Source organism: Engystomops pustulosus, chromosome 4 (genome assembly GCF_040894005.1).
Source record: "Engystomops pustulosus chromosome 4, aEngPut4.maternal, whole genome shotgun sequence".
Classification (NCBI taxonomy): Eukaryota; Metazoa; Chordata; class Amphibia; order Anura; family Leptodactylidae; genus Engystomops; species Engystomops pustulosus.
Genome location: NC_092414.1, coordinates 46,232,253 through 46,250,654, shown reverse-complemented (window position 1 = coordinate 46,250,654; position 18,402 = coordinate 46,232,253). Strand labels below are relative to the sequence as shown.

Here is an 18,402-nt window from a genome sequence, read left to right as displayed (position 1 = left end):
CGCGTGTGTCTCCCGCTAGGTTCGGAGATGTTCGGAACATCTGGAATGTGAAGAATAGTGTTCTTTCAATGTGTTCTGCACTGAAATGGTCCTTTATTCACCGTTTTTAATGTTTTAATTCTATTCTTCACTTTGCAGCTGTGCGCGCGTATCTCCGAACCTATCGGGAGACACGCGCGCGCACCTGCAATGTGAAGAATAGAATTAAAACATTAAAAACAGTGAACACAGGAGCATTTAAGTGCAGAACACATTGAAAGAACACTATTCTTCACATTCCAGATGTTCGTGCACATCTCCTAACTTAGCGGGAGACACGCGCGAACACCTGCAAAGTGAAGAATAGTGTTATTTCAATGTGTTCTTACAAGTAAAACATCTGCAAACATCTGGAATTTTTTTTTTGCACTGTTCTTTTACTGTTCAGTTTTATTTAAAAAATGCTTGGGTCTCCCATTGACTTCAGTGGGGCTCGTTATTCGAGACGAGCACTCGAGCATCTGGAAAAGTTAGTCTCGAATAACGAGCACACCTCGCTCATCTCTAGTATTAATACATTTTCAAAAATTAAACGAATGTGTACAAAAAAGAAAAAAATGTTTTTGCCATCTTCTGAAGCTAATAACTTTTTAATACTTTGGCGCACGGAGCTGTATGAGGTGTCATTTTTTGTGAAATGAGCTGATGTTTTCATTGCTACCATTTTGAGGTCTGTGCAACATATTGATAATTTTTTATTCCATTTTTTATGTGATGTAAAAAGGTGTAAAAGTCGCATTTTGGACATTTGGGCGCCATTTCCCGTCTCGCAGGTCACCGCCGGCCGTAACCGTTTTTATATTTTGATAGATCGGGCATTTTGGGACGCGGCGATACCTAATATGTTTGTGATTTTTACTGTTTATTATGTTTTATATCAGTTCTAGGGAAAGGGGGGTGATTTGAATTTTTAATATTTTATTAATTTTTTTTATTTTTTAAACTTTTTTTTTTTCTTTTTTTTTTCTATTTTTTAGACCTTCTAGGGTACATTAACCCTAGATGGTCAGATCTCTGCTACCATATACTGCAATACTTCTGTATTGCAATATATGGCATTTTTGCAGCACATTCATTACAATGAGACACTGGCTCATTGTAACGAATCTGTAGATGCCAGATAGTCCCCCCACCTTTGTATGAAGAGGACTCAGCCCGTGAGCCCTCTTCATGCACTCCTCATACCTCTGCGCAGTAGAGCTACAGCGCAGAGCGATAAGGGGTTGAGAAAGAAAATTTACAAATTTCTCTAGCCTAGTGATGTTTACACAATTTTACTGTTTTATTGCTGTTTTAGCTTCTATCACTTTGATCAACGTAAAAGTGTGGGTGGGGACTCTAACCCAACACTGCATGATTTCTCTTGTTCTGGATACTGACAATGTGGTTAAATTATCAGGGTACAAGGTTTATGTACACTTTCATTTAGGTACCGAACATTCTACAAGTATCTGACACTTGGAAAGAGAGATGAGACAGATCAAAGATGAGATGATGATGACATCTATGAGATGCATATTACACCTGACATTCTCCCCTCTCCTATCACAGCCATAACATACTGTCAGATCTGATGTACTTCCCTCCCTCTCCCCTGGATAAAGATATTATCTGCCAGTAGCTTGTAGCTTTACTCTCCTCACGCACCGACATGAAGTCTGTGTATGTGTGTGTGTTTGTGTGTGTGCTTGATCTGGAAGGCAATGGTTGGGGCTAGAGGGAGAGAGCAGCTCAGCTTTTAAAATATCTGGTTATATATCAGTTTGAGAGGCTAACCATTCCCACTTTACCATCCACATTTGAGTAAGAGGTACAACATACAGAAGTTGCCAAATGTTTCTGTGTATATAAACGAAAGATTTTAAATCTCTACTTTTCTAAATTTTGCCCTTCTAATTCTATAGTGCGTAGGTGGGATTTATGGCAGGAATATATGCAGGCCCAGGAATTACTATTTCACATTTAATGTCAGCTCAACACCAAACTGGGCAGAACGGTGCTAGTGAGCCTCACTAGCTATAGCCTGCACCAGTTCGTTGATATTGAACTAGAGCCTCCTGATCTAGTTCTAGTTCCTGATCTTTGCACTAGCAAAGGGCAATGGAACATCAAACATCAGTAAAGATATGCCAACACTTGGCAAATCCCCCTCCAAAAATACATACATGCTACTTTTATTATCATTACACTGTAGTAATGATAACATTTTATTTGCAAATTATTATGGGTTTTTGCTTTTCATCTGTGTCATTTGTCACTTTCTACAAGTTTCCAATGATCTTGATAGATCTCATTGACTGTATTCTTGTTTCTGCTGAAGTCCCAGTGCTGTAACGATAGCATTGAGCTTCCAGTAAACTTTGGAACTGTGGCAAAGGACTTTTTCTAAGTTCAAAAGGAGAAATGTTCCAGAACAATTGCTTTATGTGTAATACAAGACCTGATAGAAGAACTGGCAATTCCTATTTAAAACAGTGTCATGTTGAGCTGGCACATACCACACATTACAAAAAAATGAAGTGTTCGAAATACTCTATCATCTGTATTTTTATAACTGCATCTCATCAAGCTGTTTTCTGTCCAATTCAGTAGTTTTCTTTTTATAACATAACAGTCTTTAGAATCCTTTCAGATATATCCACCACATATGTTTCCAATTTGGGAAGCTTTGTTTATTAGTTTGAAGTATGACAGCAATTTAACATGAGCTGTAAATACAGATATTAAATAAACGGCAACTCATAAGAGCCCAGATTGAGCATATTTAACTTTATTGATGAGCAGATGTTTGAAGGATACCTGGAGTTAATGATAAGAAGCAAATCATGCAGGTTGTTACAAAGCAGAAATGCATTGTGTGGGTATGATGAGATGTATTGCAGTATCTGTCCTCTAATGTCTGAAAACATTTTTTGTATTAAAAATAGATCTATAGCTTCATATTATTCTCAGACCCAATTTTACATGGAAACAAATTTTTTTCCACATTTATATTGATATTTATAGGCATCAAGTGTGAATATTACCTGATAAAAGGAAAATTTCCACATGAAAATTGTCATTATTTTGTTTCTAAATAGTCTAAATTTGTTCATTGTTTACAAAGGAGAGGAACTATAAAACTAAAACCTAGTGATATGAATCTCTCTAGAGGCAGTAAATAACTGCTATTAACCCCTCAACGCCAAAGCCACTTTTCACCTTCCTGACACTGCCCATTTTTTCAAATCTGCCCTGTGTCACTATAAATGGTTATAACTTTGAAACGCTTTAACATATCCAAGTGATTTTAATATTGTTTTCTCATGACACATTGTGTTACATGTTAGTTGAAAAATTTTAGTGGTATGTTTTGCATTTATTTATGAGAAAATCAGATATTTGGTGAAATTTTGGAAAAATTCTTGCTTTTCGAACTTCAAATTGTTCCACTTTTTCCACACATAGTCATAACCGCAAAAAAACTTAATAACTAACATTCACCGAATGTCTACTTTATGTGGACATGGTTTTTTATGCATACTCTTATTTTTGTAGGATGTTATGGGTCTTTGAACGTTAGGTGAGATTTTTCACATTTTCATAAAAAACGCAAAATCCTGCTATTGAGGGACCTGCTCAGGTTTCAAGTCACTTTGAGAGGCCTAAATAAAAGTAAAACCCCATAAATTACCCCATTATAGAAACTACACCCCTCAACGTACGTAAAACAACTTTTATGAAGTTTGTTAACGCTTTAATTGTTTTACAGGGGTTAAAACAAAACGGGATGCAATTTTGAAAGTAAATTTTTTTTTTGGCTAAATTAATGTATTTTTCAAAAAATGTAAAAAATTCTCAGTGGATAAAATACCAAAACGCTCCACAAAATTTGATACCCAATCCCTCCCACGTATAACAATACCCCATATGTGATGGTAACCTGCTGTATGGGCACATGCCAGGGCATCGAAGCGAAGCTGCGCCATTCAGAGCAGATTATGCATTGTCACTTTTTATTGCAGTACAATCTTTATTTTTTTGACAATTTGGACATATAATGGCTTATTTTTTGAGACATGAGATGCACTTTACTAATATTTCATTTTAGTCGGTCATTAGCTTATTGATGAGATTTTATTAACTCTTTTTGTATGTTTTGGGGGTCGTACACCGTACACTAAAAATACTATATTATCTGTATTTTAAAGATCACTATGATTGTAGTGATACCTCATTTATATAGTTTTTCATTTATTTTTACAATTTTACTGGAAAAAACTAATATAGAGGAAACCTCATTCATTTTTGCATTGCCATCTTTTTGGAGACATAACTTTAATATTTTTTGGTAGACAGAGCTAGTTAGGGTTTATTTTTTACGTGTTGAGTTGTCCTTTCAAGTGGTACCATATTGGCACACAACTTTTTTTTATCACTTTTTAGAACATTTTTGTGAATAGATTTTATGAAAAATTTACATTTGTGGTGATTTTTTTGTCTTTTGTCTTTACGGCGTTCACCGAGCGGGCCCAATAATGTTTCTGAGTTATTGTACGGATTGTTAAGGATGCGGCAAATATGTGGGGGGTTTTCGCGATTTTTGTGAAAAATCAAAACACCAAAAAACTAAAAAACTTGGCCTTGAAGGGGTTAAATAGCCTGCTATATTATTCTGAGTTAAAGGGTTGGCCACTTTTCAATAAATCGGTTCCAACAGCTCTGTATGTGTGTATATATGTATATATATATATATATATATATATATATATATATATATATATATATATATATATATATATAGTGAGACACTGAAGGGGTTAACTGTGGATGGGCGGTATGTTTCCCCTAGGTTTTGCTATTATGCAAGGCCTTAGTGCTGAGGTTGGGTGTCCAGCACCTTGGACACAGGTGGTGGGAACAGCCCAATTAGCCTCATAAAGCCGCTCAGCAGAGTTGAGAGTGTTGTCTCTCTGGAAGGAGGCTGGAGAGTACGCAGCCTTGACCTCTGTGCCTGGAACAGCGAAAGTGTTTTTGTTAGTGGTGAGTCAGAGAACCATTGTTTAGTTAGCACCCTGACGGGTAGGATATTATTTTGTTTTTGATGCCTGAATGTGAAGGCTGTTATTTTGTTCCTGCTGAAATAAACACAGGCGAGATCTGTTTTGGACTGTACTTTGGTGTCACTGTCGTGAACTGCATCACAGCACCCCGCTACCACGGTCTCTACTGGGCCAAATCTCCCACATATGGTGCTTTGGATTGCGGGCAGTTCAAAAGACACACACCTGAAAGGCTCGCTACATCCTGCAACATTGCATGGCCTGGGTGAAAGCAGCAGGCAAATTGCAGGATAAAGCTAAGATGGAGGACTTTATTAAGGCCATGCTCCAGCAGCAGGAGGAGAGGTTCCGCCAGCAGCAGGAGGAGTCCCAGGCTAATCGACAGTTGCAGCAAGCCATGTTCCAGCAGCAGGAGGAGAGGTCCCGCCAGCAGCAGGAGGAGAGGTCCCGCCAGCAGCAAGCCATGTTTCAGCAACAGGAGGAGAGGTCCCGCCAGCAGCAGGAAGAGTCCCGGGCTGATCGGCAGCTGCAGCAAGCCATGCTCCAGCAGCAGCGGGAAGAGTCCAGAGCCATGTTCCAGCTGATGATGGAAAAGTTTTCTGGCGTTATGGCAGCACCGCAAGCGACGACTACTGAGGGGTCCATACTGGTTTGCAAGGGTACCCGGTTGTCCAGTGTTCCGCACGGGCTGCAGTGCAGAAGGCTTTACAAAAGATGACGGCGACCGACGACGTGGAGGCGTATCTCACTGTGTTCGAGCGAGTAGCTGAGCGAGAGGAGTTACCAGCTGAGCAGTGGGCAGATGTCCTGGCACCGTTCCTGACAGACGAGTCGCAGAAGGCTTACTACGACCTGAGTGAAACGGAGGCCCGTGAGTATCCCCAGCTAAAGGCGGAGATTCTGGCTCGTCTTGGGGTCACCGTTCAAGTTCGCTCCAGCCGGGTCCACCAGTGGGCTTACTCAGAAAAACTACCCCCACGCTCCCAAATGCATGACCTGATCCATCTTGTCCGGAAGTGGCTACAACCAGAGGACTGCACCCCAGCACAGATCATAGTATCATAGTATCATAGTATATAAGGCTGGAAGGAGACGCAAGTCCATCAAGTCCAACCTTCAAGAATTAAATAAATGTTTTATCCCCATAACCCGTGATATTTTTTCTCTCCAGAAAGGCATCCAGGCCTCTCTTGAACATGTACATAGAGTCCGCCATAACAACCTCCTGCGGCAGAGAGTTCCATAGTCTCACTGCTCTTACAGTAAAGAACCTTTGTCTATGGTGATGGTAGAATCGCCTCTCCTCTAGGCGTAGAGGATGTCCCCTTGTCCTGGTCACAGGCCTAGGTATAAAAAGATCTTTGGAGAGATCCTTGTACTGTCCGTTCAGGTATTTGTACATTGTAATGAGGTCTCCCCTCAGTCGTCTTTTTTCTAAACTGAATAATCCCAAATTTTGTAATCTGTCAGTGTATTCTAATCCCCCCATTCCCCTAATAATCCTGGTTGCTCTCCTTTGCACCCGTTCCAGCTCTACTATATCCTTTTTATACACTGGTGCCCAAAACTGTACACAATATTCCATGTGTGGTCTGACCAGGGATTTGTATAAGGGCAAAACTATGTCTTTATCATGAGAATCTATTCCTCTCTTGATACATCCCATTATTTTATTTGCTTTAGCAGCAGCCGCCTGGCTCTGGTCACTAAAATTAAGTTTACCATCCACCAATACGCCCAAGTCCTTTTCAGCTTCAGTTTTACTAAGTAATTGACCGTTTAGAACATAATTATACTTTTTGTTTCCATGGCCCAAGTGCATAACTTTACATTTATCTACATTAAACCTCATCAACCATTTCTCTGCCCATCCCTCAAGCTTCCACAAATCCCTCTGTAATGCTAAACTATCGACCTCAGTATTTATTACTTTACACAGCTTAGTATCATCTGCAAATATTGAAACTTGACTGTGTAAACCCACAGTGCCTGAAGTACGGATCTCGGAGTCCCTCTCCAGGGCCCAGGTTCAGGAAGCGAAGGAGTTTGTGCTCTGAAATGTGGATGTGTTCTCTAAGTTACTGGGACGTACTTCAGTCATCAAGCATGACATCATAACCGAACCCCACATCCGGGTACACCAAAAACCCTACCGGGTCCCTGAAGCGCGCCGGCTTGCCATATCCGAAGAAGTCAGGCAGATGTTAGACCTGGGGGTTATCGAGGAGTCTAAAAGTTACTGGTCGAGTCCTATTGTGTTGATTCCCAAACCTGATGGTTCCCTACGGTTCTGCAATGACTTTAGGAAGTTGTTCGAGGTGTCCAAATTTGATTCTTATCCCATGCCCAGGGTTGACGAGTTGATAGAACGACTTGGACAGGCTAGGTTCTTCTCCACCCTTGACCTGACGAAAGGGTATTGGCAGGTACCCCTTACTGACAGGGCCAAAGAGAAGACCGCTTTTGTTACTCCTGACGGGCTTTTTCAGTATGTGGTACTTCCCTTTGGGCTACATGGGGCTCCCGCCACATTCCAGAGATTAATGGATCTCGTGGTAAAACCTCACCGGAGATATGCCTCGGCCTACCTGGATGACATCATAGTCTATAGTAACGATTGGGAGAGTCATCTGGCCAAGGTTCAAGCAGTGGTAGACTCCCTGAGGGCAGCAGGGTTGACAGCGAACCCCCAAAAATGTGCACTGGGTCTGGAAGAGGCCCGTTACCTAGGGTACCGTATTGGGCGAGGTGTCATCAAACCCCAAGTAAATAAAGTGGAGGTGATCCAGCAGTGGCCACGACCTATGAGCAAGAAGCAAGTGAGGGCTTTCCTAGGCATAGTGGGCTATTATCGCCGATTTATCCCCGACTTTGCTACCATAGCGGCACCCCTGACTGACCTGACCAAGGGTAGCAGGGCGGTGATGGTAAAGTGGATTGAAGAGGCTTAGGGGGAGTTTCAGCGACTTAAGACGGTTTTGTGCGAGGGACCGGTACTGATCACCCCTAACTTCACCAAGACCTTTATTGTGCAGACTGACGCTTCTGACGTGGGTTTAGGGGCTGTCCTGTCCCAAGTAGTGGAGGGTGAGGAACATCCCGTGCCATTCCTGAGCCGCAAGCTCACACCTCCTGAGAAGAACTATAGTATAGTTGAGAGGGAGTGCTTGGCGATAAAATGGGCTCTGGAATCCCTGAGGTATTACTTGGTAGGGCGACAGTTTACACTAGTAACCGATCACTCTCCCCTCACCTGGATGAGTCAGGCTAAAGAGAGGAACGCCAGGGTCACAAGGTGGTTCCTAATGTTGCAGAATTTTAAATTCACGGTAGAACATCGAGCAGGAAAGCTGCATGGGAATGCCGATGCCCTGTCTCGTACCCACTGTCTGATGGCCAAAAGTGTTCGCCCCACAGGGTCAAACAGAGGGGGAGGGTATGTGAGACACTGAAGGGGTTAACTGTGGATGGGCGGTATGTTTCCCCTAGGTTTTGCTATTATGCAAGGCCTTAGTGCTGAGGTTGGGTGTCCAGCACCTTGGACACAGGTGGTGGGAACAGCCCAATTAGCCTCATAAAGCCGCTCAGCAGAGTTGAGAGTGTTGTCTCTCTGGAAGGAGGCTGGAGAGTACGTAGCCTTGACCTCTGTGCCTGGAACAGCGAAAGTGTTTTTGTTAGTGGTGAGTCAGAGAACCATTGTTTAGTTAGCACCCTGACGGGTAGGATATTATTTTGGTTTTGATGCCTGAATGTGAAGGCTGTTATTTTGTTCCTGCTGAAATAAACACAGGCGAGACCTGTTTTGGACTGTACTTTGGTGTCACTGTCGTGAACTGCATCACAGCACCCCGCTACCACGGTCTCTACTGAGCCAAATCTCCCACAATATATATATAGACTCACCGGCCACTTTATTAGGTACACCATGCTAGTAACGGGTTGGACCCCCTTTTGCCTTCAGAACTGCCTCAATTCTTCGTGGCATAGATTCAACAAGGTGCTGGAAGCATTCCTCAGAGATTTTGGTCCATATTGACATGATGGCATCACACAGTTGCCGCAGATTTGTCGGCTGCACATCCATGATATGAATCTCCCTTTCCACCACATCCCAAAGATGCTCTATTGGATTGAGATCTGGTGACAGTGGAGGCCATTTGAGTACAGTGAACTCATTGTCATGTTCAAGAAACCAGTCTGAGATGATCCCAGCTTTATGACATTATCCTGCTGAAAGTAGCCATCAGATGTTGGGTACATTGTGGTCATAAAGGGATGGACATGGTCAGCAACAATACTCAGGTAGGCTGTGGCATTGCAACGATGCTCAATTGGTACCAAGGGGCCCAAAGAATGCCAAGAAAATATTCCCCACACCATGACACCACCACCACCAGCCTGAACCGTTGATACAAGGCAGGATGGATCCATGCTTTCATGTTGTTGACGCCAAATTCTGACCTTACCATCCGAATGTCGCAGCAGAAATCGAGACTCATCAGACCAGGCAACGTTTTTCCAATCTTCTACTGTCCAATTTCGATGAGCTTGTGCAAATTGTAGCCTCAGTTTCCTGTTCTTAGCTGAAAGGAGTGGCACCCAGTGTGGTCTTCTGCTGCTGTAGCCCATCTGCCTCAAAGTTCGACGAACTGTGTGTTCAGATATGCTCTTCTGCCTACCTTGGTTGTAACGGGCGGTGATTTGAGTCACTGTTGCCTTTCTATCAGCTCGAACCAGTCTGCCCATTCTCCTCTGACCTCTGGCATCAACAAGGCATTTCCGCCCACAGAACTGCCGCTCACTGGATGTTTTTTCTATTTCGAACCATTCTCTGTAAACCCTAAAGATGGTTGTGCGTGAAAATCCCAGTAGATCAGCAGTTTCTGAAATACTCAGACCAGCCGTTCTGGCACCAACAACCATGCCACGTTCAAAGGCACTCAAATCACCTTTCTTCCCCATACTGATGCTCGGTTTGAACTGCAGGAGATTGTCTTGACCATGTCTACATGCCTAAATGCACTGAGTTGCCGCCATGTGATTGGCTGATTAGAAATTAAGTGTTAACGAGCATTTGGACAGGTGTACCTAATAAAGTGGCCGGTGAGTGTGTATATATATATATATATATATATATATATATATATATATATATATATATATATATATATATATATGTACCTGTGTCTTTGCCTCCTTTGAGAATTTCTGCCTTTCACTGTTATCACCATGCTTCCCCATTGTATATATACAGAACTTCTTCAAGTTCTTCTCAATCCTTTTGTCTGAGCTAATGGTGAGAGGGGACACTGAGAGTGTGCTGACAGCACTAAAGTTAGTAGCAGAACTACTAAATGACTAGATGAACATCCAGGAATTTTATTATTAAGGAATTAAAGCATGTGTGAATCGAAAAACATAAAAAGCATAAAAGTCATATTCATGTGTAATGCTTCATTTACCTATAGTTAAGTACAGGGAAACTCAACTTATAAGACAATGTTAATTATATTCTTGTCATTGTTAGTTCTATATTATAACTTTGGGCACAGATGATCTTCCCTTACAATGTGCATTAAACTTGCTAATCGTGCAAAGAATTGATTTCTGATGCACATTCCTAAAAGTACAGAAAGTCCTAATAGTTTAATTTTCTTATTTTCTCCAAAGTATTTTAGAAGACTACATGAAATATAAACATTAGAGATGAGCGAACATGCTCGTCCGAGCTTGATGCTCGGTCGAGCATTAGCGTGCTCGAAACTGCTCGTTGCTCGGACGAATACTTCGCCCGCTCGAGAAAATGGCAGCTCCCGCCGTTTTGCTTTTTTGGTGGCCAGAAACAGCCAATCACAAGCCAGGAGACTCTGCACTCCACCCAGCATGACGTGGTACCCTTACACGTCGATAGCAGTGGTTGGCTGGCCAGATCAGGTGACCCTGGGATAGACTAGCCGCTGCCCGCGCTGCTCGGATCATTCTGTGTCTGGATGCCGCTAGGGAGAGAGCTGCTGCTGGTCAGGGAAAGCGTTAGGGTGTTCTATTAGCTTACTGTTAGGCAGGAGTGATTCTCCAAGAACCCAACAGCCCTTCTTAGGGCTACAATAACGTTCTAATTTTTTTTTTTATTTGCAGCTAGTACCATATTGTGAGGAATTTGCAGGGGGACTTGCTACCGTTGTGTTTAGCTCTTAGTGACACACATATCCACCTCAAACACCGAAGTGGGAATATTTATTAGGGGTTTGATTTCAATTAGGCACAGTCTGCCATTTACTTTTTATTTTACGTTTATTTTTTTAATAACTCAGTGTCATCTCATCTGGCATAGTAGTGTGCTTTCATACTTGGCTAGAAAATAGCCATAGGAGAATCTAAACGGCTTACTTATGCCTACAGTAGCGTTATATATATTTGATTTCTGGTTGATCTGCTGGTGGCTGTACTTGCTGCAGTGCATCTACTAGCCAATTGTGAGCAATTTGTAGTGAGACTTGCGACCGGTGTGTTTTGCGCTTAGTGACGCACATATCCATTGCAAAGACCGAAGTGGGAAAATTTAGTAGGGGTTGGATTTCAATTAGGCACAGTCTGCCATTTTTCCTTTTTTATTTTACGTTTATTTTGTTTCATAACTCTGCGTCATCTCATCTGGCATAGTAGTGTGCTTTCATACTTGGCTAGAAAATAGCCATAGGAGAATCTAAACGGCTTACTTACGCCTACAGTAGCGTTATATATATTTGATTTCTGGTTGATCTGCTGGTGGCTGTACTTGCTGCAGTGCATCTACTAGCCAATTGTGAGCAATTTGTAGTGAGACTTGCGACCGGTGTGTTTTGCGCTTAGTGACGCACATATCCATTGCAAAGACCGAAGTGGGAAAATTTAGTAGGGGTTGGATTTCAATTAGGCACAGTCTGCCATTTTTCCTTTTTTATTTTACGTTTATTTTGTTTCATAACTCTGCGTCATCTCATCTGGCATAGTAGTGTGCTTTCATACTTGGCTAGAAAATAGCCATAGCAATAGGATAGCATCGTTTGGTTTTAAAAACTCAAAAACACAAAAAAAAACAAAAAACACAAAAAAAAGTTAAAAAAAAATTAAAGTTATAACTCTCATTTTAAAAATGTTTAACCCGAGGGCTAGGGGTAGAGGACGAGAGCGGGGACGTGGGCGTCCAACTACTGCAGGGGTCAGAGGCCGTGGTCCTGGCCGGGGTGAGACACTACCTGCTTATGAGGGAGCAGGGGAACGCCGCAGAGCTACACTCCCTAGGTTCATGTCTGAAGTTACTGGGACTCGTGGTAGAGCACTGTTGAGGCCACAACAGTGCGAACAGGTGATGTCGTGGATTGCCGACAATGCTTCGAGCAATTTGTCCACCAGTCAGTCTTCCACGCAGTCCACCCATGTCACCGAAATCGCCACTCCTCCAGCTCCTGCACCTCAGCCTCCTCACCCCCAGTCTGCCCCCTCCCAGGAAAATTTGGCATTTGAACCGGCATACTCTGAAGAATTGTTTTCTGGACCCTTCCCACAGTCACAAACCACTTGTCCGGTTGCTGCTGAGCAATTTTCCGATGCCCAGGTTTTCCACCAGTCACAGTCTGTGGGTGATGATGACCTTCTTGACGTAGTGGAAGTGTGTAAAGAGGTGTCCGACGATGAGGAGACACGGTTGTCAGACAGTGGGGAAGTTGTTGTCAGGGCAGGAAGTCCGAGGGGGGAGCAGACTGAGGGATCGGAGGATGATGAGGTGACAGACCCAAGCTGGGTTGATAGGCCGGGTGAACACAGTGCTTCTGAGACGGAGGAGAGTCCTCGACCAGAACAGGTTGGAAGAGGCAGTGGTGGGGCCAGACGGAGAGGCAGGGCCAGAGCTGGTGCATCAGCACCAAATGTGTCAACTAGTGAAGCTCCCGTGGCGAGGGCTCTTGCGGCGAGGGCTAGATTTTCAGAAGTCTGGAAGTTCTTTAAGGAAACACCGGATGACCGACGGACTGTGGTGTGCAACATTTGCCAAACCAGGATCAGCAGGGGTTCCACCACTACTAGCTTAACTACCACCAGTATGCGCAGGCATATGAATGCTAAACACCCCACTCAGTGGCAACAAGCCCGTTCACCTCCGGCCGTGCACACCACTGCTCCTTCCCCTGTGTCAGCTGATAGTCAGCCCCCTGCCCAGGACCCTGCCACAAAAACCCCATCGTCGCCTCCACGATCCTCCACAGCATCCACCAGCGTTCAGCTCTCCATACCCCAGACGCTGGAGCGGAAACGCAAATATAGTGCAACCCACCCGCACGCCCAAGCCCTTAATGTCCACATCTCCAGATTGCTTAGCCTGGAGATGCTGCCCTATAGGCTAGTAGAGACCGAGGCCTTTCGCAACCTCATGGCGGCGGCCGCCCCTCGGTATTCGGTCCCCAGCCGCCACTACTTTTCCCGGTGTGCCGTCCCAGCCCTGCACCATCACGTGTCAGACAACATCACCCGTGCCCTGACCAACGCCGTTTCTGACAAGGTCCACCTGACCACGGACACGTGGACGAGTGCTGCCGGGCAGGGCCACTATATATCGCTGACGGCACATTGGGTTAACTTGGTGGAGGCTGGGACCGAGTCTGACCCTGGGGCTGGTCATATACTGCCGACGCCGAGGATTGCGGGGCCTACCTCGGTCCAGGTGTTTCGGGCCTACTATGCCTCCTCCTCCTCCCACCCCTCCTCCACCTCCTCCTCCGAACTACCATCCGTGGGCACGGCGCCATCAGTCGGTAGCTCTAGGCACAGCAGCAGTGCCGTCGCTAAGCGACAGCAGGCGGTGCTCAAACTGCTGAGCCTAGGCGATAAAAGGCACACCGCCCAAGAGCTATTACAGGGCATCACGGCGCAGACTGATCTGTGGCTGGCACCGCTGAACCTGAAGCCAGGCATGGTTGTGTGTGACAACGGCCGTAACCTGGTGGCGGCTCTGCAACTCGGCAGACTGACACATGTGCCATGCCTGGCCCATGTGTTAAATCTGATAGTTCAGCGTTTCCTCAAGACATACCCCAATCTGTCTGATTTGCTCACGAAGGTGCGCCGCATCTGTGCGCATTTCAGGAAGTCCAGCACAGATGCTGCCACTCTCAGGGCAGCGCAGCGCCGCCTCCAACTGCCCGCTCACCGACTGTTGTGCGACGTGCCCACGAGGTGGAATTCAACACTGACCATGTTATCCAGAGTTTACCAGCAGCGCCGAGCCATTGTAGACTGCCAGATGTCAACTTCCACCAGAACTGGTAGTCAGGTCAGTCAGCTTCCTCAAGTCTACAATGAGGAGTGGACGTGGATGTCTGATATCTGTCAGGTGCTGAGTAACTTTGAGGAGTCAACACAGATGGTCAGTGGCGATGCCGCCATCATCAGCCTCACCATCCCGCTGCTTGGCCTGTTGAAAAACTCTCTGATCAGCATGAAGTCGGAAGCTTTGCGCTCGTCACAAGAGACGGGGGAAGAAGATTCCCTTGTTGATAGCCAAAGCACCCTTAGGTCTGTTTCTCAGCGCATATCGGAGGAGGTGGAGGTGGAGGAGGATGAGGAGGAAGAGGAGGAGAATGTTGGCGAGACACAAGAGGGGACCATTGTTGAGTCCTTTACTGTTCAGCGTCAGGCCAGTGAGGGGAGTGAATTCTTACGCGTTGGTACTCTGGCGCATATGGCAGATTTCATGCTAGGCTGCCTATCCCGTGACCCTCGCGTTCAAAGAATTTATTCCAGCACCGATTACTGGGTGTTCACTCTCCTGGACCCACGGTACAAGCAAAATCTTTCCACTCTCATCCCTGCAGAGGAAAGGAGTGTGAGAATGCATGAATACCAGCAGGCCCTGGTGCACAAGCTGAAACAGTATTTCCCTTCTGACAGCGCTAGCGGCAGAGTGCGTAGTTCTGCGGGACAAGTAGCGAGGGAGAGTAGGCGAGCAGGCAGCTTGTCCAGCACTGGCAAGGGTACGCTTTACAAGGCTTTTGCCAGCTTTATGTCACCCCAGCAAGACACTGTCACCTGTCCCCAGTCTCGGCAGAGTAGGGCTGATCTTTACAGAAAGATGGTGAGGGAGTACGTAGCTGACCATACCATCGTCCTAAATGATCACACAGCTCCCTACAACTACTGGGTTTCAAAGCTGGACATGTGGCACGAACTGGCGCTGTACGCCTTGGAGGTTCTTGCCTGCCCTGCCGCTAGCGTCTTGTCCGAGCGGGTTTTCAGTGCAGCTGGTGGCATCATCACCGATAAGCGTACACGCCTGTCGACTGACAGCGCTGACAGGCTGACGCTTATTAAGATGAATAAAGCCTGGATTTCTCATAATTTCCAATCTCCACCAGGTGAAGGAAGCTCAACCTGAATAATTGATCCACTCCTCCTCCTCCTCATTTTCCTCCTTCTCCTCCTCTTTGTACAGTAAAGCAGAGGAAACTGGCTATTTTTTGACAGGGCCCACTGGCTCTTGCTATAGTACTTTATGCATTTAATTTTTCTGGAGGGCCACCGACCCGGTCCTCTGTTTTAAACAATTTTTGGGAGTGCCACATACAGGCACTCAATCTATTCTATTTTTCTGGAGGGCCACCTATCTGCTCCTCTGGTTTGAAAACTTTTTGGGACTGCCACATACAGGCACTCAATCTATTCTATTTTTCTGGAGGGCCACCTACCTGCTCCTCTGGTTTGAAAACTTTTTGGGACTGCCACATACAGGCACTCAATCTATTCAATTTTTCTGGAGGGCCACCTACCTGCTCCTCTGGTTTGAAAACTTTTTGGGGCTGCCACATACAGGCACTATCCAAATTAAATTGTCTCCATAGCAGCCTCCACACGTTGTCTCCATTGCTACCTCCAAAAGTCGTCCATATAGCTGCCTCCATACATCGTCCCTTTATCAAACAAGGTGTGTCAGGCAGAAATTTGGGTTGTTTTCATGGATTCCACATGAAAGTTGTTAACTTTGTCGCCACCCAGCTGTGTTATCCACAAAATATACTAATAAACTTTTATCATTTACCAATATTATTTCAGCGCTTCTTGCGCATCTGTTTACATTCCCCTCACCCGCCATATCCCAAACTTATAAGAACGCTACTACACTTGATCTTATACAAAAGGTTCTTAGAAGTGCTGTTTGGGGAGTAGCCTAGAGACAGGGGCTTGGATTGGCGAAAGCTCGCCTGGCAGCGGAGCGCCAGCTCCATGCCAAGATCCAACTAACATAGTTTTAACTGCAGCACCTTTAATCTACTACTAGTTCACTGCCTCCATACATGGTCCCCTTATCAAACGAGCTGTGTCAGGCAGAATTTTGGGTTGTTTTCATGGCTTCCATGTTAACTTTGTCGCCACCCTGCTGTGTAATCCACAAAATATACTGGCAAACTTTTATCATGTACCGATATTATTTGAGCGCTTCTTGCTCACCTCCTTTGGTTCCTCTCTGCCACCCATTGATTTGAAGCCTGAGTCCATTTAGGGTATGTCGCCATGACACTCTCTAGCCTTCTGCCGCTGCCTCTGCATGCCGTCCCCTATAGTGTCAGGGTCAATTATTGGATGTTTTAGATGCTATCTAGCTTCATTCTGTCACTCTGTCATGGCCATGCTGTTGCCCATAATTTTGGCATAATGGTGCGATTAAGCAGCCTCAGAGGCATCCATGCATGCTGCCCCTGCTGTTTCCTGTCCATTTCCGTGGTGTTTCCATCCTTTTCTGAGGTTCCCAGGTGTTTGGCCAAGCTTCCCTGTGCAGAGCCTTGGTCCCCTTGAAAAATGCTCGAGTCTCCCATTGACTTCAATGGGGCTCGTTATTCGAGACGAGCGCTCGAGCATCGGGAAAAGTTCGTCTCGAATAACGAGTACCCGAGCATTTTAGTGCTCGCTCATCTCTAATAAACATGTATTCTATATAATAATTATCCCTTTCTAACTGTTAGAGTTGAGCAGATCCAAATCGGAAAGTTAGAAGTTCAGGCCTGGGTTCTGCTGTTAACTACTGTGATCAGTGCTGTTACCCAGACCCCAAAAAATTTTTTAATTTATGTTTGGCCGAACTCGGCCAAAACCAAATTTTAACGAATTATGCTTATCACTACTAACTGTATGAAGATTTCGGTTCAAGGGCACAAGTATCTTGACCAGTTCTATTATGATCATTTACTAACTGTATTATGAAAGTGACCTTATTACAAACAAGCGGCTATGCAACATTTCTATACTTTTAAAAAGAACTTAGCCTTTCACAATCTCAGCAGGCTATAACTTTTTGCAAGCCGCTTTATGGTCATATGAATGTTTTTTTGATACATATGAATTTCTGTGTGTAAAATTGTGTACATTTCTTTTATATGACGATTTGCGAAAATATTTCAAAAGGGCATTATTTGTTAACATTGCTATGTAACTCCATCTGATAACTGTTTTATTAACCTACATTAATAATGCTTTTAAAAAAAAAAAAAAATTTAGTGCACAAATTATTGGTTGTGTTTTATTTAAAAAATAACATTGTGATCCTAATGAAAATGAAAAACTAAGTAGATAATGATGGTTATAATACTTTTGTCTCTTTTTATGTTCTTAGTGAATGATAACGAAGAGAAAATTTCCTCTCCATGTAAAATGAAATACTGTGGACAAGGAAGAAGATGCATTGTTAGTCTGGAGTCTGGACATCCGGAATGTGTATGTGTAGATAAATGCAAACCTAGGTACATGCCAGTTTGTGGATCTGATGGCAAATTTTATGAAAACCATTGTGAACTTCATCGGGCTTCCTGCTTACATGGGAGGAAAATTTACGTTGTTCACAGTAAAGACTGTTTCTTCAAAGGTAGGTTGTAAGCATGCATGATGGATTTTTATACACCTTTTATAAACCAAATGTTAATTGTTTTTCACTATCATTAGAAGCAAGACTACACCACTAACCATTAGAATAAAAGTGAACTTAAATCATAACTGTACACTAACATGAAGTCTTTACATTTTGAATTCCTTTGCAGCTACCAGCAAATTTATTTCTGCCTTATAGCAGAGCATTGAAAGCAGAAACTCCAGGAATGATCTTTGTAAATTATGCTGGAAGATAATAGGTCTTGAAACAATGGTTGCTACTAGTTGGCAACAGTTTGTGAAATATCATACATACTCCTCTGCTTACTCCTCTGGTCCTACTTCCTCCTTCTCCGTAGAATTAACTTGTAATCTGGCACATCTATGAGCTTCTGTCAGTGAAGATGAAATTAAGAGTGATACAAATCACTTGCTA

General features: G+C 44.1%; 1 protein-coding gene across 2 annotated transcripts in view; it reads left to right on the top strand.

Moving 5' to 3' along the window:
- The window catches only part of FSTL4 (follistatin like 4), a 590,275-nt gene that overhangs the window by 234,554 nt on the left and 337,319 nt on the right, over window positions 1–18,402 (top strand). For both annotated transcript variants that reach the window (XM_072145816.1, XM_072145815.1), the window contains exon 4: window positions 17,716–17,964. In XM_072145816.1, the coding sequence (XP_072001917.1) occupies window positions 17,716–17,964 (249 nt within the window). The remainder of the gene's footprint in view (window positions 1–17,715; window positions 17,965–18,402) is intronic.